Source organism: Rhinatrema bivittatum, chromosome 7, assembly GCF_901001135.1.
Source record: "Rhinatrema bivittatum chromosome 7, aRhiBiv1.1, whole genome shotgun sequence".
Lineage (NCBI taxonomy): Eukaryota > Metazoa > Chordata > Amphibia > Gymnophiona > Rhinatrematidae > Rhinatrema > Rhinatrema bivittatum.
In genome coordinates, this window is record NC_042621.1 from 66,119,209 (window position 1) to 66,132,597 (window position 13,389).

Consider the following 13,389-nt stretch of genomic DNA (forward strand, 5'->3'; position numbering starts at 1 on the left):
AAGTTTTGGAGCGCCGAAGAGCTTCTCCATTTTATCCAGGCACGCTCGACGCCCTTTGGGGGTCATTTGGTCGCACAAACAACAACCTCGGACGTTGTGCGAGACCCCCAGGCAGAGGATACACACCTCATGCGCATCCATGATGGACATGGTCCGGGGGCACTGTTGAAAACCTGACGACGCCATTGAAAAAAAAGAGGCCAGCGCACGGTCGATGACTGACAGGCACCACGATGCGAAAGTCGGGAATCGATCGCGAATAATGAAGGCAAAAGCCAAGGGTTTCTACCAAACGGAGGAACCAAACGTGGACCCGATTCAGAAAACTCCCTGAAAAAGATAGAAAGCACTTTCAAGGATTTGGAGCTCCACAACAGCGAGGCTACTACACTGTGGAAGAGACGAAAGGGGGACCTCGCATGGACGCACGGATAGCAGCAGTTTCTAGAAACTTTGACAAAAGTTTTCTGTGCTGTGCTTCATCAGATGATGTCACCCACATGTGAGGTCTACCATCCTGCTTCTCCTAGGAGAAAATCCTTTCACCCGTTCTATTCGACCTCCACTAGCGTCCTATCCAGAGGAGGGTCAACTATAAAATGGCCATGTTAGTACACCAGCTATTTGCTATTAATTCACTTCCTCGGATAAATGCTGTGCTGTGGCTATATAATCCAGTATAATCCGCTCTGAAGTGCCAAAAAGCAGCATATAAAAATAAAAAAAATAAACAAAAAATAAATAAACAAACAAGCTCATAGAGAGCTCTGTTGGATGGACCCCACTATTCGAAGGGCCACGAGGGAAGGTGCTTTTTCAGTGGCGGCACCTCTATCTTGAAATTCTCTACCACAGGAGCTAAAGACAACGGAGTGCACAAAGACATTTAAGAGTTCATTCTGTACATTTTTATTAAGGCAAGCTTTCTTTTCAATGGTGACTGGTGCTAAGTTGAGCTGAAAGAGTGCCTTTGTTTGTTTTAATTTTTTTTACTTGAAATATTGTGCCTGTTTTGGCTATAAGCCACCTGGGGCCGAGGGATTGGTGACATACAAATGTGCATGAATAGCCTACTACCGCAAAGCACTTCTCTAGCAGCACGTGATGTATGCAGCGCTGTGCAAAAACACATCCGAGACAATCCCTGCTCGGTAGATCTTGCAATCTAATCATTACAAACACACAGGGCAAAAATGAGAATTTCATTGCTTAAGAAACTGGTTAAAAGCAATAAGGGTTATGATTTAAAAGCAGCCTCAAAAAGATGGGTTTTTAGACTAGATGTGAATAAAGCAAGAGAGAAAGCATGATGCAGTAATGCGGGAAGTTTATTCCAATTAGAAAGTCCAGGGGCTCGCAGTAAGGGCCACATACAAGTCTGTTTTTAGGATAGCCACAATGAATATTCCTCAGAAGCATTTGCATATATTCAGTCTAAGAACAAGGCTAATTTGCATAGCTTGGTAACTCTGAAAAACAGACAATTGGAGTTCAGCATGCCTGATCTAATCTAGTGGTTTTCAACATTCTTCTGGTGCACTACCCAGCCAGTCTGATTTTTAGCATATCCAGGCCTGGATTTAGGCATGGGCAACCTAGAAAACTGCCTAGGGTGCACTATTTTTAATGGGTCAAACATCTAGGCCAAAGAAGAAACTGCTCCCAAGGGCACTGCCAATGTTACCCTGTCCCTCCTACCTTCTCTCCAATCTCCAAGGGTTCTTCCTGCTCCCCATTTTCTGATTCTACCTATCAGTGCCAAAATCTTAAATCTGACCCTGTTGATATCCAAAATAATTTTGTTTTATTATATTCCCCTGGTCTGTTTTATCCTCTTGTTTTTAATGTATACCCGCTTGGTTAACAAGCTTTACAAGCAGTATATAAAATTTTAATAATAATAATAATATGTATTTGCACACAAGAGAGGCAGTGAATGAAAATTTACCTTATGCATATTCATGGTGGATCTACTGAAAACCAGATTGGCTGAGTGATGCTCACAGAGCAGATTAAGAATCACTGACAGAAATGAAATGGCAAGAGCTGGTATGTTCACTAGCGATGTAGTTGTCTTACTAGAGCATAAGGCCACAGAAGAGTTGCAGACACATTTCTATTTCAATGACAGCAATTCAAGCAAGAATGAAAAGTAGCCTGCTGCTATTTCAGTGTGCTCTCATTTTGAAAGGAGCATAGCCTATGTCACAGGTGATACAGCTAGTAAATAAAATTACTCTTTTCATTGCTAGCTGGATTGCACGTTGCAATGTCAAGGGACATCCTACACATAAACATTACCTTGATTGCAGATTCACACTACTGATGTCTTTCCTATCCCGTGTGGCTACAATTTGGGCTGATGACAGCTCTCCTCTTTTAACATCAATTGACTGTTCCAGGAGGCTGTTTCTGCAGAGGCTTGCCACCTTACCATACAGAGCAGCAATGAACTATCCCCTTTTTGTTAAAACATGTTACCCAAGCAGTAGTACAATTTTAAAAACATTCATAAACTTCAATATATAGCCCCAAAGAATTAAAAAATAACTATATCATAACAAACATAATACAAATACAAATCAATAATCAAATACAAACATTATAATAAAATCATAAAACAAATATTAAACATGATCACAACTTCAAATTAACTAAAATAATACACTAAATAGTAATAGCAATCATTATACTGACAGCAGTTATAATTTTACCAAACTAAAAGAATTGCATTTGCAAAGGCAGTTTATGTATTGTCAAATGCCTCACTGAAAAACCATGAAAAAATGAACAAGATATCGCTTCTGATAATCTAATTATACCATGTTATTATTTCAAAATGTTTTAATAATAAATTAAAGAGATTTCTCTTAAGTGATTCTCAATCTCTCACGAATGAGAGCGATTTTTCCCCACAAAGAAAGGATTTTTTTTTTACCACCAAAAAATTTTTTTTAGGAAACTGGTAAAAAAAAATCCTCTCTTTGTGGGAAAAGTCACTCTCATTCGTGAGAGATAGAGAATCACTTAATAAATTAAAGAGATTTCTCTTATTAAAACGTTTTGAAATAATAACATGGTATAATTAGATTATCAGAGGCGATATCTTGTTCATCTTTTCATGGTATTTATATCCCTCGGAAAAAAAAAAAAATGCATGTTTTTTGTGGTTTCTCACTGAAAAAAACAGGCATTAACTGTTTTCCTGAAATTTAGGTAGTTAGAGATGGAACAGATATCAAAATGTAGAGAATTCCAAAAAGAAGGTGCTTGATAACTGAATGTGGATTCCAAATGGGTTACTGATGGTGGAGGAACATGGAGAAGCCCTGCTTGGGAAGAGCGTAGAGTGTGAGCTGGAAGATAAGGAACTAACATTTTGGATAGGTAGAGTGGTAAGCCAACTGATAAGAGTAAAAAAATCAATGCTTAAAACCTTGAATCCGATCCTATAAGTAACTGGAAGCCAATGTAACCGTTTCAAAGCAGGAGAAAAGGATTGTATTTCTGAAGACCAAAAATCAACCGTAACAACTGAAGACGCTACAACTATATATTGGAAATACCAAGTAATAAAGAATTACAATAATCCAATTTTGAGATCACAAGTGCATGTACCAGAGAATGAGAGAGACTTGTCCCTTATCAGAAAACAAATGTCAAGTCTGTTGTACAACCTGTTAATACAAGCAGGCGGCAGAAGTTTTCAGATTAACTAGCTCATGTAAGTGGGGAGAATCACACACTTTTGGCTCATCCCATTCACATCCTAGTAGTATGATAAAAAAATAAATCATCTGCTCCATTTGCATACATTTACACATATTCTGGCTGTGGACCGCAAGGATTATGGATATTGGAATAGCTTTCTTTGATCTTTACCTACTTCTCTGTTCTGGGAAGCTTTCTACCACCTGCGACTGCTCTGCAGCTCTATGGAGGCATGGGGGTTAATTGGGTCGGATCTTCTCCCAGACTATACCGTCTGCAAAATAAACAGCTGATTGTAGACACTCAACACCCAGAGGGGAACGGAAACCTGAATCTGTGACCTTTAACCAACTCGCTGCTATTATAGGCATAATAAAAACAAAGAGATTTTTTTTTTCCACTTTCTCACACTCCCAATTTGCATTGCCCAGTGCGATGAGCAATGTTCACATAATAAAAATGCAAACTGGATCACTGTACAAACAAACGAAACCCTTAAAATAAATTATAATCTCGCACAAGTAAAATGCACCTTTATAAACCTGCACCATAGATGCAGAACTCATCTGAGGTTTCTAGGACACAACAAACCATAGGGTCCTGGCGAAGGCTTCCTGGAAAAGCTGGGTCCTTCATGGCTCTTTATAGGCCACAGAAATCACTGCACTGATGAACCTCTCCAGGGAGTGCTCTCCGTAATCCTGGTTAGGTCAGGGAAAAGGCCCTACCTACCTCGTCCCCATCCATCAGGCCACTGAAAGTGCCGGAACGTCTAGGAGCACTTCCCGAGACGACTGTAGACAGTGAGAGAGCTTTCTGCGGACTTAAATTTCCTAACCAACGAGGATGAACCCTGGATGCTCAGAACCCTGCACGTTGTCATACATTTCTAGAATCCAGGCTTGGATTCCCTTGTTCCTTATGCTGACATCTAAGACTGCTGACATCTAAGACTGCGCAGAAAAAGCTAAAAGCCAGAGAACCAAAGATGATGCATAGCTGTTGCATGTTAAGTGAAATATACAGTATATTTACTTATTAGAGGCTGACGTTTTTCTTATATAGAAATAAAATTAGTTGCCGACAGCAAAAATGACCATTAGATCACATGAGTAGAACATAAGCATATGCATAGGTATTAGTTATAGGAATTAGGTCTAAATTATAGGTATTTAATGAATATGGTAATGTAGAAGCTAATGCAGGCTGCTGATAGGTTAAAAGCTTATTATCACTACTTGCTGATCATTTATAATATGCGAATTTCACCTGTGACACCAGAGATTTTGGGCTCTGATCCTGGACAGAGACCTGCGTTATCAGTTTGCATGCAGATCTGTTAAGGTTAATAAAAGGAGAAGCCTCTGACTGCTTTTGTGGAGTACAGTTATTACAAAACGTTTCTTTTTTACTTTTAAATTAAGCTCGACAGAAATATGCAAAGCCAGTAAAAGGGGACTCTGGGAACGCCCAGGAGGGCCGTTTTTCTGGGGAGTTTGCACAGAGTTAGCACTAGCCCCTTAAAAATGTCGCTCTACAAGGCAACAGGAAGCCAACGAAATTGCTTTAGGAGCGGGGTAATATAGCCTGGCAAACTGCAATCAGCTAGCAATCTCACGGCAACGGGTGCACAGTAGTAGTAGTAGTTTAAGGAGTCTGCACAGTAGTGCAATGGGTGCACAAGCTGTAGTTTAAGGAGTCTGGGTGGAAGCTTGGTGAGGCTGCCAGGAAATGGAGGTGGCAGGTAAGTATAGCAAGAAACAGAGGAAATGGAGGGGGCAGTTTTGAACAGACCATATGACTGCAAGGTGTACATATGCACTTCAGTAAATGTTCATCTTCCAGCTCATTACCAAAGGGAATCTATCCCAAATTGCCTGCAAGGTCTGTCTCTGCATACATAGGGCCGGATTTTAAATGCTCTGTGCGCGTAAATCCGGCCAGATTTGCGCGCGCCAGCGCACCTATTTTGCATAGGCCGCCGGCGTGCACACAGCCCCGGGATGCGCGTAAGTCTCGGGGCTTCGTAAAAGGGGCGGGGAGGGGGCGTGTCCGGGGTCAGGGGCGGGGAGGGGCGGGACCAGGGGGCGTGGTCGAGGCCTCCGGGCCAGCCCCTGGGTCGGGTGATGGCGCGCCAGAGGGTGCAGTTTTCAAAATTGCAGCTAGGTGGGCTAAGTCCATGGGTACACACATTTTTCCCAAGGGAAACCAGATGCACAGAGGTTTCCTTTTGAAAGCAGCCTTCAAAGTCTGCGGACTAAAAGTACCCCACAGACTTTACACCTGCAGTTTGGGTGGGCAAAAATATTATTTCTGGAAAATAAATGCAGATAGATTTTAAAATCAAACTTACACTTTTTGTTTCTCTTGACCCACTCTGTCTCCAGAATTCCACTAAACAGTCACGTCTCTGTCAAAGCAGGCATGTCCCTTTAGCTGGGCCAAGGAGGGCACTATTCACTTGAGCCTATTTAATTGGGTAATTGATTTTCAAAATTGTCCTCATAACGTCAGGAAGGTGAAAACAGAGACAATAAGTTTTTTACATAGAAATAAAGACAACTGAAAGCTGCTAGAATGGGTGCCATTTTGTATTACCCAGCAAGCAACACACAACGATGAAGTGACATCAGAGATAGGAAGCAGAAAAACGGTGAAGTATGGCAATCGTCCACAGGGTGGCATCAACCTATAAGTTAACATCTGTAACAAATAACATTTTAATTCCCAGAATGGCAAAAATTAATCTTAGGCCATCAGATTTCACAGTCTAGTGATCCAGCTTTCTTTTTTTTTTTCAATTAATTTTTTTTTATTAACATTCAAATTGTTATAACAATGAACTAATGCAAGGCGAACACTGAGTGTGCAAGAGAACAATTCATCAAGGAAACGCAAGAAAAATAAAAAATGAACTCCCATTTATGTTAAATCCACGGTGCATTTCCTTGTGATATTACTGATATTTGGGGACCGATTCATTCAGCTTTTCCCCTATAGACACAGAATGGGAGAAATGCCTTAGTGGCACAGGCCCTTAATGTGCACTGTGGACTTTAAGATCCTGTCCTGGGAGGGGTTAACAAATGCTTTGATGTCCCCTTGTCTAATAAACTTTCCATGCTTTATTAAAAGAATCACAACCGCGGACCCAGACTGATGAAGTTTTATCTTCTGCTAAAATCACTGAACCACGTGACAGAGCACATATTTTCCCACATGGAACTCGCTTTAATACCCACTTTCATGTTACAGCCAACAAAAACAACAAGATGTGGAAGAAAAGTGTAAAATAAAATAAAATGAAAAAACAAACAAACAAACAAACCAAACTCTAGGCTGATGGATTTGCTGCTCTCCTCTCTCGCCAAGCACTGCGGTGACTGAGGCTGTCTCCTCCCCGTCCCCTGGCAGCTGTTTGGGATTTTACTCCTTTCTTCTCCCCTGGGGGTGTCGAGATTGCTGCCGCCAGGTCCCCTCCTCTGCGCGCTAGGGTTTCTGGGATCCTTCGTCTCTCTCTTCTCCTTCCATGGCTGTTCCCCAATCCCTAATCCCCACCCTCCTCCCCCCCAAGAGTTATTGCTGCTGCTCATTTCCTCTCTTCTTCCCAGGGACTGCTGCTCCCCCTTCCCGTCACCACCTGGACTGTTGGGTTTCCTACTTTCCTCTCCGAGGAGAATCTCAAGTGTTCAGGTTAAAACCTGACAGAACCTCAATCGGTCTCCAGGCCAGATGAAACCCACTTTGCTCCATTGACTATCTCGCTATAGCGTGCAAGAGGCCTCATTAAGTCATGAGTCATCCAATCTAACACTTCCCAAAAGCAAAAACCTCCAATCCCCTCCACTTTCCCTGCCATCAAATTTCCAACCTCCGTGGTGAAGCCTGGTTCTGTAATCTGTTCTCTTCTTGCTTGCATGGCGAATGCATGCAGCCCTTCTTCCCACCATCACTCCCAGTCACCGTAACCAGCTGGAGCACTGGATGGCAGCGGTGTTCCACGCACGCGGCAGGCTTACAGTCCCTAATGCCAGCAGCCTGCAGCTTGATCCTTTCTAATAAGCAGGTACCGCTTTGGTAATCTGCAGCTGGGAAGACATCCAAGTGCATCAGTGACTGCAGTTTCACAAACATTGCCCACTGTTAGGTGACCCAGCTATTTCGGTCGCCTTGCAGTTTGCGCAGGACAGAAGTGGAAGTGACCCTGCCATGCAGTATTCGTTCAGCAATGCAAACCCGGTCAGATATATCCTGCTGTTCTCATGGAATAATGCGTAGCACTTACGAGGCATTAGCTACACAGAGAAAAAAAAACACATTACAGTCCCAGAATCGGAAACAATAAGAACACTTACTACTGTGAGGCCCTTGATTTAGCTTTAGAGATTTTGAAAAGTGAAATCTGCACTTTATGACCGAGTAAAAAAGTCCATAAAAAACGATGGGGTACAGTGACCTTCCTTCTATTGTATCCCCCCACATGATCACTTGACACCTCCTTCCCTCCCCCCCCCCCCCCCACCAGAAACAGTGCGGACTCTGACCCTAATGTGCAAAACCACGGCTTCTGCCATTCTCTGCCTCCCGCCACTCCCTATTCTCACGGCCAAGCCATTGCTTCTGTCCCACCAGAGGCAACACCGAAGATGGAGTCGATGAGCCCTGAACCCCGGTGACTGCTCTGCATGAGCTGGAGGGACTTGGGACCAAGCGAACAATGTGCGGTATTCGCAAACGGTTTGGACCATTTTGCAGTCAGCACACACTCGTTCCAAATAGCTTGAACTACTGCCATTCAGTGCACGCACAGAGTGGATTGTGAGTGCAAACTCTGCGGTCACAAACTGGGAAGTCGCTAGTGACTGGTGTAGACTTTCTATAGGGTGTGTGTGTGTGTGAGTGTGAGTGTGCGTGTGTGTATCTATATACATACATCATACACACACTATTACAAATTCTTAAAAATATATTACTTCCTTGTTCTGCAGCTCACAGCAGGTTATATAAACACCACCCACAATTCAAACATACAATAACAAAATAAAAAAACAGCACCACTCCATCCCATGACGTCCACTCCCCACTGTCCATCACGACATTCTTGTAAACAGTGATATTCTTGTAAATAGTGATATTAAGCAGTTTCGTATTTTATACTTTATGCCTTATAATTTGTAAATCGTTCAGTGTTAACCTATCTTTATATTCACATGTTCATTGTTTCACTGTAAAGCGCTTATTGCTGATTTTCGTTTTAATGTGAACCGATGTGATGTTCCCAACGTTCATCGGTATATAAAAACTTCTAAATAAATAAAATATACAATAGCTATAGAAGTCTACACTATCAAACATTTTTCACATTTTTCTGTTTATTTCTACTTTTTTGTATAGAATTCTAGAATATGTTTTTCACTTGGCAGTTGTGAGGTAAGAAGCGTGAATAAATGGAACAAGCACTATTATAATGCAATTTGCTTCCGGAATATAGAGCAATGAAAGGTTAACGTTTCGAAAGGGGATGCAGACTCTCTATAGCCACTGTTATGTATATACAGTATATATATATATATATATATATATATATATATATATATCTTAAAGATCTAATGTAGAAACAGGGTTTTATCCATTCTGTGTCTATTGGAAAAATGCTTAGTAAATCTGTCCCTTAATGTTTTATCTTTGCTCATTCTTGTTTTATTTTCAGCGACTACAGGAACAGAAAACACGGAGCGAAGAACAGAAACAGAAAATATGATGGTCGATAAAGGACCATAAGGCACCCATCTAGTTTACCTAAATTATTTCTGGTGTAGTGCCATATATCCCAGATTATCTCTGGCTTTCCTTTCCCTTCTTTTGCAACTAGGGACCCTGTGTGTTTGAATAAAGCTATTCATCTACCCACTAGTCCAGTTATCCATTCATCAGCCTGTCATCTACCTGTGATGTCAGCATCCAGCCTTGCAACTATCACAAGATCTGTTCATAAAATTCAGGCTGTCTACAGTATCTACCAGTCTGTTTACAATGTCTATCCATCTAGCATTTGTACATCTGTGTCCACCTTACTGCTTCTCAATTCATTTCAAATTATAAAAAGTACATTTGAAAAGGAAGATATTTCTCCAGCTACTTTAGATGAATTGCGAGCGATGCATGGCACTTTCAGGACTGACATAATCTCCTTCTGAACCCCCCGTGTTCATAGTTTGCATGGGCTTTACTCGTTCCAGATTGTCGTCCTAGGCACAGCAGCGCAGAAAGCTGCCTGCCGACCCCACGGCCAATATGGAAGAGAGAAGCCAGCGTAGGCTGGAGCCCTGGCACATGCAAGTTTATCTCATGCATATTCACTGTGGGCAGCCTGACTGCCCCGTGGGGTCAGCCGGACGGGTTTGGGGAGCCCTGGGAATAGGGCCGCTGTTTAAGGACATGAACAGAATGGAGAGCAGCATGATTTTTGGAAACCTCCGCCCCCAAAGCAGCGCCAAGCTAGGTTTGATTAATTTGCGATCCTAATGTCAGGGTCCTGAGCGCTAACAGTCATCAGTCAGGCCTTCCCAGATCCAGTCCCTTCGTATTTATGGACCTGCAGGGACAATGATTCCTACATCGAGATCAGTTCAAGAAAATATATAAACTTATCACCCAACAGGGTGGAAAAGGATAGTTTGTTCTGAAAAGCAAGCACGTCATTCTCATTAGTCAGAGGGGACTGTTGGCAGGAGAAAAAACTTCCTTTTCAATCCCGGTTTTGCTCATCTCAAGAAAAAAATATAGGAGAATTAGAAGAGGTACCGAGAAGGGGGACGGAATAGCTCTCTTATGGGGAAAGGCTAAACAGATAAGGGCACTTCAACCTGAAGAGACAGCTGAGAGGAGATATGACAGAGGACTATAAAACCTTAAGTGGGTGGAATGTGTAAATGGGGGAACTATTAACTACCCTTTCATATAATACTAAAACTAGGGGGTCACTCTAGGAAGTTAATAGGTAGCACATTTAAAACAAATTGAGAAAGTATTTTTTTTCACCCAGCACACAATTAAACTGTGGAACTTGTTGCCAAAGGATGTGGTGAAAGCAGTTAGATTAGCTGGATTTAGACAAGTTCCTGGAGGGGAAAGTCCATAAACCATTATTAGCCTTATAGACTTGGGGAAAAACCACTGCTTGTCTCTGGCTACGAGCAAGGATGGTGCTTTTTTTTTTTTTTGGGATCCTGCCTAGTACTTGTTACCTGGATTGGCCGCCGTCAGAGACAGGATGCTGGGCTTGATGGACCTTTGGTCTGACCCAATTTGACATTAAATGATGGGGGTTTTTTTGTTTTTTTTTTTTAAAGCCCTGGAACGCAGCTTGCGCTGGGGGAAGAGCGATGCGCCCGCGCGGCGGAAATCTACTTACGATCCACGAAGGAGGTGAACAGCATCCTGAACCTGCTCCGCCTGCTTCCTTCGTCCGCCCACATGCGCACCACCCCTGTGCCGGTCTGCAGCATCACGTCGCTCGCCACCGTGCTGCAAAACTTTGCCTTCAGGTTCTCGATGGAGCTGCTCCCGTCGTACACGGCCACAAAATTTCTCTTGCACTCGTTCGAATGCTCCATTTGGTAGTCCAGGAACCTCAGGTACACCTGTTAAGGGGGGGGGGGAGGAGAAGCAAGCACTGGCTGTAAGTGTAGCAATAAAACATTTCGCATGGGAGTTTTAGGACCTAGGCAGTAGAGCGGGCCGCCTCACTGAACACCACGGTGCCTGAAGAGCGAGTAAAGACGCCATTAAAGCAAAGGTGAGAGCTAAGAGCGAGCAGGAGACAGAGGGTTAAAAACAGAATCCCTAACTCACCAATGCAGACTTTGTTTCCGGACATATCTTGACTGTGTGGAAAGAACTACTGACACTGGGGAAGCCAAAAACCAGCCAGTCAGATTGATTGAATCTGGCTGTTCTAGCACAAATTATTGATGCTTTAATACTCTCTGTACCTTGCCTTGAGCTGTCCTGGAAAGGAGAGGGATGAACTGAAGAAATAAATACAAGCCCTTGGCACGGGTGATACATCTCATGCTTTAAGGACTCTAAGGGGGCAATTTCCAAACCCCTCCAAGCTGAGACAAACAAGCATAATACAAATCTAATCAATCAATCAATCCGCAGGGTGATCTTTGGCTGCGGTGTTTTGAGTCAAAGGAAGAGAGAGACAACAACCCCCAAACCCCATGTATATTTTCATTTTGAAACTTGTGGCAGGTACGAAGTGACAGCAGACGTTTGTACCTGCCTTTTCCAGGGAAAACGCTAGGCGCGGCTTTGAAAATGCCTTCCACTCCTGTCGTTTTTCAGCACCGCCCTCCCCCCAAACCTGATCCTGATCCCCGGGGACACCTTCTTTAGGGGCCACTACAGGTCCCGCGCACACTTTCACCAGCACGGATGGAGGGCGGCTGTCAGAAAAGGACCTGTAAATTGTTAGGATGTGCCTCGACCGTCTGCTGCCAGGACATGATGAATACATCGGCCACCGATAAACGCAGGAGTTCACAGGATTTGCAGAAGTCACCGAAGCTGCAAAGTTAATCACTGCTCACCTGATTAACAACCCCTCTATCACCAAAACGTTTTACTTTATTCCCCGTCTAACGCGTGCTCTCGGATGCCAAGGATTCCCACATGAAGCCGTTTGACTTCCATCACTTTCCCAGGTTGCGTTTTTCTCCTTCCTGCTCATGCGGGTGTTTGCAGAGCAAAGATAAAGAAAAGCAAATAACCTGAAAGCATTCCTGCTTTATTATTTTATTTTTTTCTTCTTTCTTCAGAGGCATATAATGTTATTTTGCGGGTACAGCTTTTAATCCTGCCAAAAATGTTTCAGATAACCGTCCGCATTAAAAGCAATGCCTCTCTCCATCCCAAAACAAAAAGAGCTCAGGGATCCCCTCAGTCAATCCACGTTCACAGCCTGGCTTTATGGCTGCCTTCTGCTTATCAGCAACTGAGGAATATTCATTAGCATCTACATTTTACTTTTAAGCAAATAAGCACCAGGTAATTAAAAACTGGTGTTGATAACCAAGGGAACCACAAAGCAAAGAGCAGTTAATCGGCTACGTCCTCGAGGAGAATGCAGTGTTTCACCTCTCCTGCTGGTTTCTAGGCCTGGGGGGGACAGCATGCACAATCCGTTTCGCTCCTGGTCATGGCGAACAGTCCGGCTTTATGCTGACCTCTTTCTGCCCCCGCACGCGGTGGCCAAGCCTGGCAGGGCAGAAGCCAACCCCATTGCCAACTCGTCTGGAATCAGATTTTCACTTCACTGGAATATCGAGATTAAAAATAAAATAAAATGGCCAATTTTCAAAGTCATTTCCCCTGGTAAATAAGTTGTCCAGAAATGTTTTTCCCCTGATCCCACTAAACCTTCTCGTGGTGGTGATTCCGTGACACAGATACAACCCCCACCGGGGGGAGGGGTGAGAGCTACCCTGCTTCGGCCCTGGGAACAGCTATCAGGCCCCCAGAAACGTCTCGGGGGGGGGGGGGGGGGACGGGACGACCCAGGGGGTGAGACTTTACCAGGGCTCAGTCAAAGTGCAATGTCCTCACCGAAGTATTGGTTCCAAAATAGAATTTTATTGTAGATCCAGAAAAAAAAAAGAATTCACGCTCTTC

At 43.3% G+C, this 13,389-nt stretch overlaps 1 protein-coding gene across 1 annotated transcript in view; it reads right to left on the reverse strand.

Moving 5' to 3' along the window:
• The window catches only part of NETO2 (neuropilin and tolloid like 2), an 87,282-nt gene that overhangs the window by 18,711 nt on the left and 55,182 nt on the right, over window positions 1-13,389 (reverse strand). The window contains exon 7 of the mRNA XM_029608469.1: window positions 11,126-11,354. Within this exon, the coding sequence (XP_029464329.1) occupies window positions 11,126-11,354 (229 nt within the window). The remainder of the gene's footprint in view (window positions 1-11,125; window positions 11,355-13,389) is intronic.